The sequence below is a fragment of the Channa argus genome, chromosome 1 (assembly GCF_033026475.1).
Source record: "Channa argus isolate prfri chromosome 1, Channa argus male v1.0, whole genome shotgun sequence".
Classification (NCBI taxonomy): domain Eukaryota; kingdom Metazoa; phylum Chordata; class Actinopteri; order Anabantiformes; family Channidae; genus Channa; species Channa argus.
In genome coordinates, this window is record NC_090197.1 from 11,954,892 (window position 1) to 11,975,540 (window position 20,649).

General features: G+C 40.7%; 1 protein-coding gene across 9 annotated transcripts in view; it reads right to left on the minus strand.

Moving 5' to 3' along the window:
- Nucleotides 1-20,649, minus strand: part of rbms3 (RNA binding motif, single stranded interacting protein) — a 257,723-nt gene that overhangs the window by 160,726 nt on the left and 76,348 nt on the right. The window contains exon 1 of one of the 9 annotated variants that reach the window (XM_067497342.1): nt 11,289-12,731. The exons of 4 other annotated variants lie outside the window; for them this stretch is intronic. In XM_067497342.1, coding sequence (XP_067353443.1) covers nt 11,289-11,363 — 75 coding nt within the window. In that variant the 5' untranslated portion in view covers nt 11,364-12,731. Of the gene's footprint in view, nt 1-11,288; nt 12,732-20,649 lie in introns of those variants that run through there. 4 more of the 9 variants (XM_067497334.1, XM_067497325.1, XM_067497308.1 and 1 more) reach the window with 4 other exon arrangements.

The following is a 20,649-nucleotide window of genomic DNA, read 5'->3' on the forward strand; positions in this document are numbered from 1 at the left end:
TTGCTCACTCCACACCCGCCCCAGGACCCAACCCCTTGAGGCATGAGTGTATGTGTTGTGTGTTTATATGGGGAAAAAAGATAACTGCTTGTGTGTGTGTGTTGTGTGTGTGTGTGTGTGTGTGTGTGTGTGTGTGTGTGTGTGTGTGTGTGTGTGTGAAAAGGAGAGAGAGAGAGAGAGAGAGAGAGAGAGCGAGAGAGAGAGAGAGTAAATGAGATAAAGAGGTAGAGATAAATTATATGACATTAATTATTCAGATCAACTATGGTTGAGAGGGAGGGAGGGAGAAAGGGAAAGAGGCTTTAGGAGGCTGAGCTGTGTGTCAGTCCCCTCATGTGAACTCACTGAACTCAGCAGGGCTCCCACCCTTCCTAACATACAGCAACCCCACCCCAACCCCCGCCTACTTCCTTGATAAATGTCCTGCTCTCATATTTCCTCTCTTATGTATGCACATCATAATGTGGGCCGGTGTGTATGTTGGGGTTTTAAATATATCTATACATTTTAAAACAATTAAATCAAACAGGGACTTTATAAAATTATATTTAGAAGCTAAAAAAGTTTGGCCACTGTAAATTCTAGTTCATTGTATCATTCATGCTTACAAGACAACATAAAAGGTGTCGATAAAAGGCTATGGGTGAAAATCCAAATAGAAACAGTACTTAACTTACATTTCAACACAAAACAAACTGTCTGCTTGTCTGCTGATGCTGATGATGTGATACCGTTAAAAAAATAAAAAAATAAAACATGGAAAAATGTCTTAAGTGGGCCTCGAGTTAGTAATGGTTCACAAACTAGCCTTCTATTTTGGAGCTAAATCCCAGAAGACTGACATTTAAAGTTCAAATAATTTGCTCTCCATGTGAATGACAGCTACATACGTCTTACATGCTCTTTAGTATAAATAATTATAAAACAGAACAAGATAAATTACTTGTACAAGATGAGAAAGCTTTACAAACCTTCTACTTTACCAACCTGGACGCGGAATCCAATCCTTAACCGGAAACCCACTTCAAGGTTCCAGTGGATGCCCTATTGTAACCTCGTCTGACTCCGTCAAACAATGGGCAAGGTAAGCACACACTATTGGCAACTATTGCTATGGTAACAATAGAGCACACAGTGCCAGCAATCCCCTTAATAAAGCCTCAACAGGCTCAGAGGCTTCCCATTTCACAAATCACTGTGGAAACTGCCATGCAGTTGCACCAGCAGAGAAATGTAAAATGGCAAAAACACACAAACACATACGAGGCCTAAACAGATGTGACATGCTACTTAATGTTGTCACACATCAGCCACAAGACCCAAGTGTCCTCTGAAACCCTTCGTGGGGAATTATGAAGCAGGGGCCGCCTGCTGTACCTCCAGCTGGCTGTTAACCTGCTATCTATAAGTAAACAGATCAGCAGATCATCCTCTGCTCTACAGGAAGTCTACATAACTGGGGCAGAGAATTCCTAAACATTTCTGAGAGAGAGCAAGTGTCAACAGTCGCTGATGGTTTCACCGGGTCTGTGACGGAGAACGTTGGCTCACCATTGCCAGAGTGTTTATCCAACGTTCACAGGAAGGCGGGGTAATGTCAGCATAGTGATTAATTACAAGCCCAAAGTGCTGAGGACACAGAATCCGCTATGAATGGCGCCAACTGCAGCTCCTACAAGGGTTTATTGCTTTATCGGCTGAATCCTAATGTGACCCTTTTCCCTCCCCTCCCTCTGATGGTTCCAGTGGAGCTAGAGAATCTGAAAATACTCTGCAAGGTGCCACTGTGTTTAATTGCCCAATGTACAGTAGTTTACTTTTTCATTGTTGAGGGAAGTTTTTACTGTGTTTTCCATTGATGGCCTAAAAGAATAAACATTTAGGAAATAATTCGAATTCCGTATGCTTACACAAGGCTTGATTCAGATCTCTATGGGTTGATAGAAAGTTCCCTGTATAGCATGATTCCTCCCAATATGTTGGGAGAAGCATAACATATGGCAGTTACACAAGCATGCAGCTGTTGTTTTTTGGGGCTACAGATAAATAATGGATACAAGCCTTCCACAGGGTACTCAAGACAGCTAATGAGAGAGAAAAAGCAGACAGGGAATTAGTAACAGTTTTTCAAAGCTATACTGTTTTCTAACATTTTCATAAGAGCCCAAGGACAAAAAAAAAAAAAATACAGGAAGATGAAAACATCAGGATTCATCATCTGTAAAAGTACTCAAATGCTAACATTTGCATTCATTCAAAACTTGTACCGGTAATATTGTGCATATTTTAATAAAGATTTGTCTTCCTTAAATGCATGTAAAAGTACTGACTCCTGCATGCATTTCCTCTCTCACACACGCACACTTTTTGTCCTACTCTTTCTTACTGAAATGTGGATGACCTTAATAATTTAGGGGGAAATGGTGAGTGTGTGCAGACAGCAGTTTCCTCAGTGCAAATTGTGCAAGGTGAAAATAGTGTTCTGCATCAAACCCTCCAATAGTTTTGCCATTTTCAGCCATTCATCAGCTATAAATGGAATCCTTACCCTCTCAATGTGCGCACAGGGGGTGTCTGCAAGGCAACATGATTAACTATTAAAAAGATAGAGATCCGGCATCTTGTATGCAGACCACATATCATAATGGCACTTTTTTCATTCTATTGCCAATGGCTGTTAACGTGGCACTAATTACTGTTCAAGAATAATGATGTCCCCTCCAACTGGACTGCCACACAGAGGGCTTCCTCCGCACCTCATTTTTCCATTCATCCTAGTTTGTGACACTGCTAGCTTGGCCTCTTCCCTGCATCTCTGCAATCTAATTCACACCGCCTACCTGTCCCACCCAGTGTTACCATGCTGACTAATACATACGCATTATGGACTCAAAAGCAGCTGAACGCTCTGCCAAAGAAACCATTCAGGCAAAGTCTAAGAGTGTGGCTTGAGTCATTTAGCTCAAATAAAACCGGGAGAAAGGCCTGTTTACTCTTGGTTATCCCCCCACTTGCTCGACAAGGCTTCACAAGGTTCATCTGCTGCGCTAAATTGGTGCACATATCCTTATTTGTATAGGAGCTCATTGTGAGTGGGTGAGAGGGAGAATCTGACAAGACTGGCAGCTATTCAAGCCCTCATGCCTATTTGCTTATCCTCATTCATGGCAGAATTGGCTTTTTATGGTGCGGTTTTTCAAGCTATGCATGACACCGTATATTCATTGCGCCTGCCACTCTTAATGCGGCTGTGTAGGGTCAGTGTTACAGACAGCCAGTATATGTTTAGGAAAGGGGTGACCTAGGCCTCCTACAGTAATCACTACACTACCATTTGCGTGCCTGTGGCTGGTGTCTCCTCCGGTTTCCACATCTGAATATCTGGTTGAAGACACAGGGTCATCGGTTTGCGCAGCCACAATGCAAATGAAATGCAAAGTGAAATGAATACTGGCAAAGGATTTTCTTTGTCAGACCGTGAAGTCATTAGATAAATGAAAGACCACTATGAAAAATGAGACTGTTGATCTTACCCTCCACAGGAATTTGTCCCAATCTCTTAATTCTATAACACCCTGGTCCCCCAGTCAAAACTAATTCCATGGAGAAAAATATAGAAGTGGTATTCAAACATACAAATTACAGTAAACATATAAAAATACACTATTGCCTACATAGTAGTCTGTTTTGATTATAAAGTCATCGCTAATAGGCGCTCTCAGTTCACTATAACATCTGTCTGGTTAAGAGGCAGACCACAGACTATGACTTCAACCCAATAATAAGCTGAAACCAGATGAGAATGACAAAACTGTCTGTGCGTCCACTTGTTTCTCTAGAGAGTGTCTTTAGGATCAGCATGGGGAAATTGCCTTTTACAGCACTTCACACGTAAAAGGGCTTCCTGTAGTTAACATATTAAATGAACACCACTCATGACTACAAAGAGACATTTTGGTATGATTAGGTATCAACATATAAAGCCTCCCTCAGACAACCCCAGTCAGTAAGGTGAAAAGGCAATTCTGCTCCAGCAGGAGCCATGCACGGATCCTCTGGTGCTCTGCGCCTCAAAGTGTATGCAGCAGCCACTCGTTAAAAATGCAGGAGCAATTACCCCAGCTCAGTCTGAGTCAGTGAATGCTGCCAAGTTGAGTTGCCGCCTCCTCCTGAACCTGAGCATTCTTCATGTAAGCTGGCATGCCAAAGGTAGGGCACAGTCGCAGACGCAGCAGACACCAAGAGGTTCAGTTACATTAGAACAACAAAAACCCTTCTCTACCTGACTGCCTGTCTGTCTGTCTGTCTCTCACGAGATGCAGTTTCTCCCCCCTCCTTTACCCTGCAAGTCATGTGCTGGTACAACCTTTACCACCAGCTTGGCCTTCCATCTAAACTCTAAATAGGGTCAAACAATACATTCTCCTTCATTCTGAATTTCAACTATAGTTTTAAAGTCCAATTTGAAGACTGTTTGCAACCCATTTGATGGGCAATGGCTCATAGTGTAGTCAAACTTGTGGAAATAAAAAAAAGCACTGTGATGAACAAATGACACTGTAGATGAAAATAAACAGAGGGACCTTTCAGAAATATATTCAGTTGTTCACATACTAGGTAGTGTTTGCCCTGTGTAGAACAGTGCTGTTCTAAAAATAGAGGAAAAATCCATAAAAGGGTATTGAACCAAACACTCGAAGGAGTCAGTCAAGATATGTTATTGAGAAGCAATGGAAACCAACAGAAGTTTCAACAAAGTTTATAATCCCTCCCTATCACTCTTCCAACAAAGCCTAAAATCTCCGACTAAACATATTTCTTCAGTTGAAAAACATGGTAACACCTTATTTGACAAGTCCTGTATTTCCCTGATAATTCTGTGGAAACATTTCTCATTTTGTTCCGTAATGTAGCTGGACTACAGTATCAAATTCTACAAAATGAATACATGATAATAATAATGGAGATATAAAAACTAATATATTTTGACAGTTTTTAAATAGCAGCTCATATTTTTTTAACATAAAACTATAATATAGTAGTCAAGAGTAAATAATTCATCAGTATCCATTGGAGGTTCCAAGAAAGCAAAGAACAATTCGGAATTCTTGATCTGAAAAAAGCAGCTAACTATTAGAAAAGTACACAAGAAGCAATGAAAATTTTCAGGATAATTATCTGAAACATATGGGACCTGTGAAAAGAAGTGTTGAAAATATTTTTGTGTATGTGTGTTCATATTCTCTTGACTGAAATAGCAAAAGCTTAAAAAATGTTCGACTTTTATTATAGTCTAGGTCTTTCCAGCCACTAATGTCATCTTGCACAGATGGAAGGACACCCAGCAGACAGCAGGGGCTCCAGGAAATAAAGGAAGTGGCACGCAAACCCATGGAGAATGGAAGAGAGAAAAATTTAAATAGGAAGGGAGGCTTGGCCAAAGTAGGACCAAAAAAAAGATTAATAAGTGCAAAATTAAAGGGGATACCTAAACAGTCAAAAATGAAAGAAAAAGAAAAAACACAAAGTTCTTACAATGCACCCCACCATCCTCGCAGGCAGAAGGGGAGACAGAAAAATAGAGCGTGAAAACGGCAGGCTAGACCCTTGCCAAAGAGACAGAAGAGTGAAACAGTGGGCCAGAGTAGACAGCTCCAGGCAGATACTATGTTACAGAAAGCTAGTAAAAACAAAAAAGAGAAGGGGAAAAAAAAAACAGGTGTATTTGTAGAGTCCTGCTGCGTTTGTGGGTTGGAAGGGCACATCATGTGTCTCTTTTCATCTGGCTCTAATTCTTAAGCAACATCTTTCCTGTCCTTTTTTTTTGTCTTGCTATACTTTGCCTTTGCATGTCCTTTTACAACATGTCCCATTAAAAAGGCAACACATCCTGGGACAAAAAGTTCATGATTTAAAGCCATCCGTAATGTTCACCTGTTGTGTAAATGTCCACATTAACAATTTTTGTATTTGATACATGAACGATCCTAGTAAGGCTTTTGTATTTGTGTGCACTTCTCTTCACAGCGGTACCTCCAAACGTTGGTAGGGATTCGGTGTCTTAAACCAGGTTTTCTGGTTGACGGAAACTCTCTAGTCACTCTGCTACCTAACTCCCCATATGCCCCATTTTGCCACACAGCTAGGAGTTCCTCACTCTTCCGGCCCATGCTACAGTTGCCTGTTATCTCCAGATGGTCAGGGAAGGAGAGTTCAGAGACGAGCTTCCCTGGGGCAAGAACTCCACCACTGAGCACACCATTTTATATTTTAGGCATTTATCTTGCTCTTTTTCACAGCGACCTTCGGTGAGTGAGTAAGTGAGCGAGTGAGCAGGTACTTTGTTCAGTGTCTTGCTCAAGGACACTTCAGTACGACACATGCCTATTGGAGAGAAGAAAAATATGACCCGGTTTGAAGACCTTCACTCTAAGCACTAAACCACTTACCAAGCACAGTTCACAGCTCATGACTTCATTGTGTACAAACATGCAGCTAGATTTCTCTTGCACACATTTTCAAGTACATATTCATACACCATCTGCGCTTGTAAACCATGCCCTGCAATATAAGCACATAGATATCCCTGCTGCTACATTTGTTACCCCCCTGTGTACTCTGCAGCTTTGCGAACTTCCTCCTCGCATCCATAGAGATACAGCGTATAGCGTATAAACTAAAAAGAGCTCACTATCTGTTCTGCCTCTCCTTCGTATATCCCTTGCTTACGCTTATAACAAAATAGATAGCAATGTTGAGAGAGCACTCTGGTAAAGTAGCTGTAATGAGACGTGGCCACCAGCATGCAGAGAGCCGGGTCTCAGCGACCTGCTCTGTGGCTTATGAGAGACCGCGGGAAGCAGTGACGAACGGGCGACCTTAAAGTATGGGTGCACAAAAAGGGCTAGGCAGTACAGCAAAGTACCACCTACTGTAGTGTGTGTCTGTGTGCATGCAAGGACACACAGGCCAAACAAACGGAGTTGTCTACCCCACTGACTGACAGTTACACATTGAGGGATTATACAGCTGGATAAAGCTGTAGGCACCGGAAGATAAAAACAAGAGGTATTAGTTGATTAATGATCAAAAAGCATCCTAACCATGTGAGGTGAAGGATTGGGAAAACATGAAAAAAGGGGAAGGCAAGATCGCGCTCTTGCTAAAAAGCCTGAATTACAGGCAGGCAAGGACAGTATTTTGTCTCGAGCAGTCAGTCGTGAGGTGTGTATCAAGAATTACAAGTAGGGAAACTACTCCTGTTTTAGTGCTAATAAGAACATATCGCCCTGGGCTCACAATAGGGCGGGGCTTTAGTAAATGAAATATAAGGAGAGTATTTTTCCAGCCCTAAAAGCCCTTGATAAACTCTTCAAAGCAAATCCACTTCAGCGGAGACAGAGGGCTAAGATGCTAGCTGAGTTTTAGGCTACTCATAACTGATGTAATGAGAGTTTGGAAATAGGTCCTATTTCTCTGCCGTAAATTTAGTGGCTGAATTTCTGTCTGTCCATTGTTGTCTCTATAATTCTCTTTTTCCTCTATTAAGGCATTAAAGGGAACTTAAGATTGCTGTGTTGTTTTCTTTTTCTCTGCAGCACAATGGATCGCCCCACATATGTAACCAAACCCTTTTCCTTGCTTTTAACTGGCCCCTCCCTCCCTATAACATACACTCCTTCCCTCCATCGCTTCCTCCATTTATAAAGAATTAGACAGAGAATAAATGGTGCCTATGGCAGGGGCAGACACAGGCACAGATCCTCTCAAAGGGCTCCATTGACTGGTGTTTACTTAAGGCCAGGGACATTAACCGCTGCTAAATCTACCTCAATCTGCCTCTTTCGGCTTCTCTGCCTCTGTATGTATTTGCCAGACTGTAACACAGATGCCTGCCCCCTCCCAAATCCCAGCCATAGCAGGTGTGTGTGCTTGTGCATAAACGCTTGTAGCGTATCTCTGGTGTCTCTATCTTTGTATCCCTGTATGTGAGATCACTGACATTAGGCATGTAATGACCAAGGCGATCAGTGGCGTAACAGTATAAGGGTATAGCAGTGTCAGGTAAACACAGGAAGAGCAACAGTAAAATCAAACAAATAACACAAAAGAGGCAGAATTTACTGCAGCTATTCAAGGCGTATTATCAGTAATTTGAGAGTTCTTTTTAAGAGTTGTGTATGTAATAATAAAACAGAGAATGCCTATGACTGAGGGAAAATGAGACAATGTGAACAAAAGACAGGCACTTAATGCACACATTTAGATGAAATGCATTCTTTTCTAAACACTCTCATAAAATAAGAATTGATATGTGTGTGGTAATTGTTCTTGTGAGCGAGCCGGGCTGGGGCCAGAGTGAGGCGTTTTGCTTTAATTCTCGCATTTGCGATGCACATCTATTACCTATAATTAAAGTTGAATGCGCAACACTAGACATCAAACTCACATGGAAAGACAGAGGGTGAATAAAGGCCAAATTTCAGCGAATGACTCCAAGGACTGATCAGCTGGGGGACTAGACAGAAATAGGGCCTTTAAAGGATTCTCTCATCAAAGCAGCATCCTGCCAGCCCCCCTACCCCCAGCCATAACCTCATGTAAAAGCCACACACACACACACACGCACGCACACACACACACACACACACAAATCCTCTTTCGAGAATCAATAATTCAGCTAAAGAGAAGCACATGCTACGCCCCACTGCACTAATCAATAGAAAGCCAAATGTTATTGTTTCATTTCATTCTCTGACTTTCACATTTTAATCTGGGCTGACTAACACGTGCTAGACAGTATCACTAAACTCTATTAAATTAAGATATAATACACACACATATACAGGGACCCCAAATGCAGAAGGCACCTCAGTTTATTCTGCTGTGCTATTATGACAATGTCCTGCTCATATTTTTTTACAAGAAAGTCCTCTGTTGTAACCAGACACAGATGCTCTATTAATTTTCTATGCATAGAATCTTAAATATGTGTCATAAAATGGAAGCGAGAGCAGGAGAATGGCAACACTTTAGTCTGAGTTACGCCCCTTACCCCTCCTAATCCTTACAAGATATTTATGCCCCCCACCCACGTCCCTTAGGAGAATGAGGCATACTGTGAAAATGCAGCAATGAAGATGTATAGAAATACCTCAGTAATTCGAGACAGATTGCTAAATCTGACTTAGTGTGTGTGTGTGTTTGTGTGTGTGTGCGCATGTGTCAATGTATTGTATGAGCGTATGCATGCAACACCAGTGTCTATGTGATTCTGTGGAGTGTGTGAAGTGAACCTACCAGCCAAGGCCCTTCTACCCTCTCTGTAATCGAGCTATCAATGATCATTAATGAGAGCGTGAGATAGCTCTCCTCAGCTCTCTAGGCCACACTGCCCAACGCTGCTGCTTTTCTTCCCGCTTCCCTTTTTCCTATTGACCGGGGCTCATCATATCAACCTACGAGAACATAAGCTACGTACGAACACTAACCATAAGAATTAAACTGAATATCAGTTCCTGATTTAAAAATTAAAGAGTGATTTGGGCACAACCCTGTGCCGCCACCACGGGTCTCGTTTGCATGACACAGAACCCCAGTGGCTCGTTCAAGGTTACATCAATCGCTGACGGTGGCAAGATCGGATCTGCGCTGACCTTGGGAGTGAACTGCAGCATAGGCGAATGAGGCAGGGAGCCCAGTTTCAACAGAGCATGGAGGCAAATGTGAGAGGAGGGAGGAAGGAAGGAGAGAATGGAGGGGCATAGGCTGATTGAGAGGCCCCTGCGATGAGAAACTCTAGAGATATGAGAAGAGGGAGGGAGGGAGGGAGGGAGGGAGGGAGGGAGAGGGGGATGATGGAGGGAGTAAAGGAGGGGGGTGGGAGAGAGGGGAAAGCCATATGGCAGCAGCACAAATGTATTAAACTATAAATCAGGGGGAGAGCTAGTGGACTCCCAGTTGGAGCTGCATGCAGGTCTTTCCTGCTGGATAGTGCAGTGGGTCACAATTTAGCTACACATGGAAAAATACGAAAACATCACTGATATTTCGCTTTAATGTGCTTTATCAATTCCATTGATGAAGTAAGTGCTGAAACGAACTTTCCCAGCCTTAAATCATTTTAACAAATTGGGTAAATTACAATGCCCTAACTTTTAGAGTATTTGGGTCAGTGGTCAAAAAGTACTGATCTGACTCCCAGTAGCTCTCAATCCATGGGATTTTTTAATAGTAAAATTATAGAAATAAAAGATAAATATATTTGTAATTTCTGTGTGTAAAGTAATAATATATAGTGTTTAGTGGTTCTTTAGTGATCAACCTTAACTGGCCTATTGCACAACTATTGCCCACCTTGAGCAGCCTGTTCGACCATTTTTGTGCATCACACCATCACAGTAATGGGCACAAATTAGTGTTACACATTTGGAAGAGAAACAAATAGAGTAATCCCAAAAGGCTTCCATTTTAATCCCTTGATGATGTCTGGGTACTGTGCCCAGCCAGGGTCCTGGCAGCCATCGGGGCCCAGGTCTGGGCTCCCATCCCAAAGGCAGTGATGCATACTACAGCTAGAGCAAACACGGGTAACCTTCCTCATGCCTGCTCGGTTTTGGAACCATACAGACCATTGCCACAGAAAAAAGAAGGGTTTATAACCCGTTTGTCTCCTCATATACACAATAAGACATAATTACATGCTTTATTTACTTTGCTAAAAAGTACTATTGAAGCACTTAATCAATAACTTACATTCGGCTCGCAAACACTCACTATAAAATTAAGTGCGGCTTACAATTCTGTCCTTTGTGTGATAGCACCAAAGGACCTCAGTCACCTATTTTTAAAAACAAACGACTGTCCTATAGATGTTATTTACATGTTATGTTTATGGTGCTGCAGTGTATCAAATCAAAAGCAGTTTACAGGTGAGAGATTGATGGAGGTGCGTGTACAGCTTCCAGTAACGGTCTGGTGGGTAGGACTAACAACCTTGATCCCTGATCCTTCACTCTTACATACATATGCACACAAACACACAGACACACACACTAAGCAACACAGACATCTAAACTCCAATGAGGTACTTGCCATCTGAAACCATCACATTCAAGGCCAGCTATCCATCAAATCCCATGTCCACTCAGGGATGAGAGGAGGATGAAGGGAAGGTGGTGGATTGGAAGAGGTGTGGGAGGGAGAGGTGGTGAGGTGAGTGAGGGTGGTGAGGGAGACAGGGCAGTAGTGTAGGAGAGAATGCAGGAAGAGCTGAGGGAGAGCCATACCTTGGTCTGGAGATAGTGGGGGTAGTAGTAGGTGTACTGAGGGTACATTGGCTGCTGCTCCAATCGCTTGCCCATGTAGCTGGAATCCTTAGCACTGAGGCAGGGAATGGTGACACGGGGGCGGGAGCTGCCAAGTAGCTAGCAATGGGATAGAGGCAGCGATGGGGGGGCGGTGTGATTCCTGTCTTTGCTGTCCACACCACTGTGTCCCTAGCCGGTCCTCTGGGGAAAAGGCAAGGTCTGTGTTCCGGACAGTGGCTGGGAGAAGGTCTGCCTCTGACGGGGAGCTTCTAATGAATGGTGCCTCGCTGGTCCAGAACCTAAGTATCAGGCGGATGCTCACTCAGTCCTTCACTGTTGGATCAATGGAAATATTTCCACAAGTGCTAGAACCAAACGCAGCGTTTCAGTCAGCAGCTGGTATCGGATAGTAACGCTTGATAAGGGTGAGGTAGAGGAGGAAGAATAAAGAGAAGACGTGAGGTGCAGGTGGCAGTAGCTCTGGCAGTCTTGTGAATGTTGGGAAATGGGAGAGGAAGGGGAGGAGAAGAGGAGGAAAGGAATGGCAAGGAAAATGGGAGAGAATGCAAGAGGTTCACTTCTCGATTTAAGCGGTTTCACTCCAGTCTTTTGCAAGGGCTTTAATCTGCGTCTCTTACAAACACACTGTGAATCTGACTCTCTCTTACTGCCCCTCTCTCTCTCTTTCCCTCTCTTACACACACGCACACACACACATACACATGCACGCACACACACACTCTCTCCTCTTTAGTGTTATCCAACAGTGTCTGGGTGCCGTCCTGTTTGACAGAGGGGAGATATCCTCAGCGCGGTTGCCGACAGATGCACTTTGTGCACGGAGCGGAATTACAACGTGAGAGATGAGCACAGACACGAGCAAATTCAGTCTGTAGCAGTAAAGCCAGAGAGAGGACAGATAACACAGAGAAATGATCCTAGTTGTTAAATGCTGTGGCACACATGTGCGTTTAAATATCCACCAGTTGGTTAGTCAATCCAATGGGTTCCAGCTAAAAGACGAATGGGGAAGGAAAAAAAAAACAAACTATGTCCCAGGTGCCCAGTAAAGAAAGAGTCTCTCGTCTGCGATCCTCCTGCTTCCTGCTCTGGTAATAACGTGTTCCTTATTTCTTCCTTGGTTCTCTCACTCCTTTAAGCAGCCTGCCTTGTTCTCTTTCCGTCTGTCACACAGTTGCTCTCTTTCTCTCGCGTGCGCTTTCTCTATTACTCAGCCTCTCTCTCTCTCTCTCTCTCTCTCTCTTTCCACACTGACAGGGCGGTAAAGGGGGCTCGTCCGAGGCTGTGAGCAGAGCAGACTGCCTCCTCCTTCTTCAGCCCAGTGTCTTGAACAGTTCTGTGCGAGAGAGGGACATAGACACAGACCAGCAGGCTGCAGCGTTTCTACAACCCGGGAGAATGCAGGGAAGAGGAGGAGGAGAGTGGAGACAGGAGGAGGATAGCAGCAGCGCGAGTAGTCGATTCCCCCTACTGGCTGCATGTGGAGCTACTTCCTGAGACACAATGTCCTCAAGCAAACACTTTTCTCTCAATGAATTCGGCTTGTATAGGCTTAAAACAAGTCAAACCTTCTCAATAGAGGAAATATGAAGTCTATGCCTTTTCACCTGTGATCAACTGTTGCCTTCTTACCATTAAATTGCCATCTTTTATATTCTGTTTAACCACAGATTAGTAACAGATATAGATACAAAAGCTGTGGTTGATCTACAGCTTATTGTAAAGGCAAACATTATAAATAAAGGTGGCAGTAGTTGATTTTAATGTGAAGATAGTCTCAATTAAAAATACACAGAAAAAGCTTTTTAATATTTGTTAGAAATATGATCAAAAATGTATTATGAAAAAACTCATTACTATGTTGAGTAGCTGTTAGCACTGCAGACGCTGAAGAAATATTCTCCTTTGAAAGTTTTTGAGCTTGAGGCTGCCCTTCTAACCAATAACAGATTTTCAAATATTTCCGCTTGATTAGTACGTTTTGGAGCATTCGTGTTTATTGGTATTTCATGAAAAGGCACTGGGCAGAGCATGTTAGAGTATAGCAGGGCACAGCATAGTAGAGGGAGCGAGGGCCGGGCAGAGCCGGGTGAACTGTGGCACCTCAGTTCACGTTCTAACTTTAAAGATCTTTATTTGTAAGGAGAAATTATAACATCATGATAATAATTCATGAAAAAACTGGACATTTGGAGTGAAAACCTCAGTGTAACATCTAAACATGACAGAGGAACCATTCTCAGTGACCATAACCACGACCCAAAACATAAAAATGTTTCTTTGTAAATCCCCCCTCCTTATTCACCTCACTCTCAAACACACAGGCGCACACACACACAAACACGCCGATACGCATGGGTTGAAACTGACCAAAAGTCCTCGAGGGTATCTCTGTGACGCTATGGCCACAAGTTCAGGAGCCTCGTTTTTCACTCAATTAGCAAATCAACTTGGTTTTCATTTAAATTACGTGCCATGAGTCTTGCAGGAGACTGAAGCCAAAAGCTACAGCATGAAATTACAGGACTGAAAACAATTACACTTTGGCAGCTGCCACATCTGAAAATAGACCTGACTTTGTCGATTGTATTTCATCTGTTACTCTTACAGGGCATTACACAAAACCCATGGGGCTGATGTTTCCCTCTCAAACAACCTAATTACATATGTCTGGTGCAATACTCAAGATAAGTGGTTTCAACTGTTGAAATACGTTATTTAGCACATAGTTTATTGGTCATTACTTTGTTGCATCAAAATGTATTTTATAAGAAATTCTATACGGACTGTTCAATTAATTGATTGATCAGTCACACTGAAATTAATAAGGTGTGTTTGAAAATATTGCTGTACATGTTATTTTCAAGCAGAAGAGTTTGATTCCACAGTTTAAGCACACAATGTTGTCCAAAAGCCACATACTTTTGACAAGAGTTCAGGATCTAAAATGGCTAGGTGATCGTCCGAAGACCGAATCAATAGCAACAGAAGAATCCCAGGGTTCAAAACAAAGCATGGAGGGAAAGGGCAGACTTTTGCAGACATGGTGAGGAAAACATATAATTATCAGACAGCCCACTTTTATCTGTAGGAAAGGGATGAGGCTGATATCGATTGTGGATTTCCAGATTAACAGCCTCTGGATCAACTCGACACAAACTCACAGCATCTGGGGAAAGGCAGAAAGTAGAGAACAAAGACAGTAAGACAAACAAAGACCAATGGAGGGAGTAACAGAAGAGAAGATGCAGAGAAAAAATAAGATAAGACACATCGGGAGATAGAGCCTGAAAGAGGCACAGAGGCAGAAAGGATTCCCATGTTTTTATACCACTGTGTGTCCACCGAGCGACCACATAGAGTCATCTCTGTATTTCACAGATAAGGCTCATCACATTCACTTTGAATACTTCAAAAAGAATAGCAGAGTAGATCTGGTTATATTCACCCAGAGTTTGTCCACCGAAACATGTTCAATAGGTTATTTGGATTCTTGTTGATTACTGTATGTTAATCTCCGTCCTAAAATAATAATCACACAAAAGAGTTTGATTTCCATACCACAGATTAAGTCGTTATATAAACTCATTTATGCCTTTTATTTTAAACAGTCATAATCAAACACTTTTATGGCGGAACTTTACACGGTCACAGAGCATAGCAAAGTTTGTTCAGGTAATCTATTAATTATTGAAAGAATATGCTACCAACGAGTTTTTTTATTTGTATAGTTCTCAACTTTTATCTGTTTTACTGTGTGTGAATCTGTGTCTGTATGCAATTCAGTAATGAATAACTGAGCAGGTTTTTAGGCCTAGTTGGTGACAAATGTGACGCAGCAATGTTGAGCTCAAGACAAATTTCCATAATAAAGTATATATTAATCTTGACAATAAAGCAAAAAGCATATAACACACCTAATACTGACACATTCAGTACTGTATACTAGCTCTACATGATGCAATAGGTGAGGCTAATTAATAACTTTCTCAACCTTACTCTCATGCTGAGTTACTTTTTTGGGTTAATGGTAAATTCTTCGGACACCCACCAGCTCACCCTTCTCCTACTTCCTTAGAGAGGCATTCACGGACTGTGCAGAGCGTAGGTGATTTGTGTTTCAACTACAAACATCTCCCTAATCATTCTAGATCTTTCCAAATTAAGCTATTCAAGTCATCTACTGAAAATCAATGTATTTGAACCAGAAGAGAAAAAAAATGTCACACTTTTAAAAAAAAAAATGTAAATAAGGCATCTAAATAAGTCTGCACCAAGTTGAAACACAGGGGAGTAACACTACAGAGACACTGTTCAGCTAAACCATTAATAGTAATTGGTCCCACCATTAAGAATTAAGTCGGGAATTGAGATTTTACTCTTGAAACTAAAGAACTTGACCAGTGGCCCCACAGACATCTTTAGAAACTACCTGGAGAACAGCCTAACATTAACTTTAAGCCTTTACCTATGATTTAACAAATGTTGGTTTATAAAGTCAAGATTATTGGCTAGACTTCAGTAATGCACATTGTATATAAATAAGTGCTGGTGCTGTGTCAGATTCTGTGGGCGAGGACCTTGAAGACTGAATGTACAACCCCAATTAAAAAAAAAAAAAAAAAAAAAAAAAAAAAAAAAATTAAAATGAGGTTTAAAATGTAAAATAAAAAATTATTAAATTTTTTGCAAATCTCATCAACCCATTTTTTATACAAACTTTCAGATAAACAACATATCAGATGTTGAAACAGACATTTTTTTTTTGTTTTATAGCGTTTATGACAAATGTTTTCTATTGGTCTATTGGTTACATTTAAGAGGCTCTGCCTCTCTAAAATGCTCCTTTAATAACCATTTTATTGGCCTTTTGCCAATTAACCTGATTAGTTGTCAAATGCTCCTCCCATTTGTTTTTGAGGTGATATTTTCCATGAAATGGTAAAAAAAAATCTCAGTTTCAACATTTGATATGTTCTTTATGTTTTATTGTGAATGAAATATGGGTTGATTTGTAAATCATAAAAATGACATCGGCCTAATTTTTTTGAATTGGGGTTGTATATGTTTTTCCCTGGTGGTAACAGAAGCACTCTGGTCTGAGTCAGTGGGATTGACATCAGAGGTGATATACAGCCAACCATGGAACAAAAGAAAGAGTTATTTGTGAACTTGCATTATTAAAACTGCATCATCTCCATGCCATTGTTTGATAATAAGACATGCAACTCATATTTTTTAATCGTCATCTTAAACAAATATTTAGTCAAAAACCATGTATCTGAGATGGAGGTTTCTTATAGTTTCAAACAACTTTGTACACTAGATTGCTACCCAGAACAGCCCAATAAGTGCTAGACAGTTTTAGTTATCTGAACGGTGAGTAGGAACTGATCCGATTTACAAGGTAATTTGTCACAAAGAGGCTATAACTGCTTTTTTTTTTTATTTATTTATTTTTTTTTTTTATTATAAAACCTATACAGAGAAACATTCGCTAATACTTCAGGATCCAGGTCTGTCACACATTTTCAAATAGCAAAGCCATCTGCAGCTCCTCTGTTTTGAGGTCTTTGTCGTATGGGTGTTGATTCACTTTCTAAATTAGGATCATGCATGAGTCATTCATGGGACTTTAGAGTACGATGGAGACGGCTGTGGGTGCATGGTGCCCCTGAAGGTGTTACGTAATTACTATTTTGACTCTAAAGAATCAGGCAGGTCTAGTAATAAAAAACCTCAGTGCAATCAAAATGTGGACGCTGGTTGGAAGCAGAGGAGTTCAAGAAAGAGCATTAGGGTATTATTTTCTGTTTAGCCTTTGTTAAACTATATGGGTCAATCTTTAATTGGTAAGTTTGCACAGCAGTCAAACCAAGCTTTTCAAAAAGATACTTAGTGTAACCTTCATGAAGATAAAAGGCAATAAAAGAGCTGTAGTTTCAGTCACGGACTTCTCTGTCGACACTAGTTTACTAATGGACTGAAAATATATTTAAAATGGAGAAAGAACGAGAGAAGACAGAAACAATACGTAGTTGAAACTCAAAACATTGAATAAGAACTACAAGTTGGCTTCTACAAAACAAAAATAGTGAAGGACTACACAATGTTCCCAATTTAAAAAAGGGATTCCTAGAAAGTCCACAACTGACTGCTCAACCCCTCCCCTAGTGCTTCTTCAAGTTTCTGCAGAAACCAAGAGACTGTGTTTCCTGTGGTTTGCTGGACACAACCAGTGTGGGTGTTTCCCAGAAATGACCAGATACGCAGAATTCAAAGGAAGGCTGGTGCAGAGCCAAGAGAGGGGTGGTGGGAAAAGAGAAGGAGGAGGGCCGAAAGTATAGAGGGAGGGAGAGAAGGAGCAGCGGGGCTCAGAAAAACCATTTGACTTTGGGTTGTGGCTCTGCTGGGAGACCCTAACCAAAGCAAAAGAAGATCCCCTTAAATGTTCTATGCAGATCTAGTGATGCAGCATGACTAACCAACTTCCTTGAGGCATTTTTTTCATGAAGGATTAAAAGATAAACTACAGTGGGTGTAGAAAAGAATAACCTGCCTTGGAGGTCCATCTTTTGTTTTTTCACAACGTTGAATCATGGTTAATTTGACAAAAAAATTAAATAAAAAATAAAGAAAAAACAGAAAAAGACACTTTGGTGGAGACAGTTCTCTGCAAACGATTCCTCCTTTTTAAAAGTAACTCACCCGAATCATCAGTAGTGCAGCCAAAGACAATCAATTAATTAAACAGAGATCACCTGAGTGCAGTGATAAGTTCAAAAGAATTGTGGTGGAAAAACACCTCAGTCTGGTTATCAGAAGATCCTGATTAAATTTGTATCAAAAAAATCTACACTATGGAAACAAAAGAATACTTCATTCAACTCAGTGAAGTGATTATTGAAAAGCAGAAGTCAGGAGATGGATATAGGAACATTTTCTAGACATTAAATATCTTCTGGAGTACAGTTACATCCATCATGGAAGTGGAAATGGAAGGAATATTGCATGTGTGTAAATGTGAATAGAGCAGGTTGTCCTAACAAAATTTAGTGACTATGCAAGGAGACTTGGAGAGGGAGGTCATCAAAGTCCTCTGAAGGAGTTAAAACTTTTGTTTTGTCATCATAGTGTAGACTTTGGCCAGGAAAAAATATTTACCAGTAACTGGACCTTCAGATACAAGTGTATTTATACAACAATTGGGGAGTGGGGGGTGGGTGACTCTTTTCTATACCCAATATATATAACCACTACAAACTGTGATGTGATTTATGTGCACAGCCTGTTTGAACACAGGAACAAACTTCTATTGAGCATTTTAGACTTCAGTTATTACAAATGAGATAATCTCAAAAGACATTATTGCATTACAATAATCTGAGAAAAACATACCTTTATGATAATGATCAGTCGATTAGAATTTAATTTAATGTTAATCATACATCAGAAAATCACTTTGCAATCAGAAAAAATCTGATATTTGTATGAAACTGTACAATACAGTACCTACATTTGAAGTAATGCTAAGACACATTGAAATAATTGAAACAATTCAAAAATTAGTTCTCCAAAAAAATAACAGATATAACTTAAATTGAAAAGGCAAGCACATCTCAAGAAAAATAAGGGAATCTCTGATGCAACTATAAAGAGACAAATTGACTTTGTCTTCGTACAGTCACTTCATTTATTCCGATGTCATGATAACTAATTCAATTTGTGAATAACAAAAGTCCTAGTTGATTTTTGTATAGTCACTAGTACAATTGCATGTGAAAAATAGCCGTGAATTTAAATCCCAGTGTCAATCATCATTTATAAACAAAGTATGCTGAGGGTATGTTTTATTGTTTAGCCAATAAATCAGCATTCAAGCATCCTGAAACTATGAAACTACTCTTAGAAGTAACACAGGAAATAAACACTAAATAATATACTTTATAAAAACATCCACCTCTCTCCATTTCTCAACTCTGAAGAAATATGTATGTTAACCACATCTATGACACACGCAGTCTCTTAATACATTCTTATCAGTGCACTAACGGATGACAGCCTGAGGTAATTCAACACATTCCCCTCTGAGGGTATAATTTTACACAGCGCAAAGAGCGGAGTGATATAGTCAAGATATCATTGCAGGGCAGTTTTCTATATTTGTATTTCTCTATATATGATAGTCTCATCATCTGGCTTTTTATCCAATACATTCATAATAATGTGAAAAGGGCAAACGGACTCTGGACCACCAGACCGTGCACTGAGACATTTGATAAACGCAACGCAGATTTCCAGTGAGTCATTAGTTTCTATCACAACACAGAAGAGTGCAATGCAGGCCTAATGGGGAGGAAATTTGAGACCAGACGTGCATGAGTAAAAATGACTCACAGCACCCCTTACTACAGCCGACAAGGGACAGGCAATAGACCTAGACGAGTTAATTGCATACACTTACTAGATCTGTCCTCCAAATGTGAAATGTATATACAGTATAAGTAATGCCGACCGACTCATTTCCTGATTAATATGATTCTGAGAAAAGATCAGTTGTTACAAAGAGGCCCAGAGCCACGGTAGACTGTGTGTCTTTCAGTGTGTGTCTGTGTGTTTTTGTCTGTATGTGTGCGTAAATGTGTTTCTGCACCTGTATTTGTCTTAGAAAACTACATTTAAACTATGAGTAACGTGGTGCACAGCTGTCACTGCTCTATGTGCGTGCTGCCATGAAATTCACAGTAGTATTACAGTATATGTGTCTGATTATTCCAAACGATCTTAGAGGACAGTCTGAGATCACAAGAGGTTCAAAGTTATTCTAACACACCAAAGTTGAAAACAATTCAGTGGAACTAAGAGATTGGACTTCCTATGTATCTTCATGCTATCACTACTATAGGCCTAGCATATAAAAGGCAACTGAGAGTCGACCATGTCCTTTGTGAACCATCCAGACTCCCGCTGCCAGAGACGGCATTGCTACATCCAGGCAGATGAGAAAGAGATTTAAAAAAATCTCTACGTAATAAGGAATTAGGTGCTACGCAGGTAGAGCAAGTGTGAGTAAAACAATTGATATTTGGACATGCTGAGCAAAAATACAAAAAAATCCACATTGTCTGGAATATGAACAAGACAGCAGACCCCACATAAACATATGGTGCAAAACCCACATTTCGAAATAATGAAAAGAGACTTATCATAGCTTCACGTGCAATTTTTCTTATTGTGATTATCTTTTATGTGTTATCTTTATGGATTAAATGCTTCAAAGTGAAATGTAGAGCTATACAATTAATTGCTTTCAAATCAA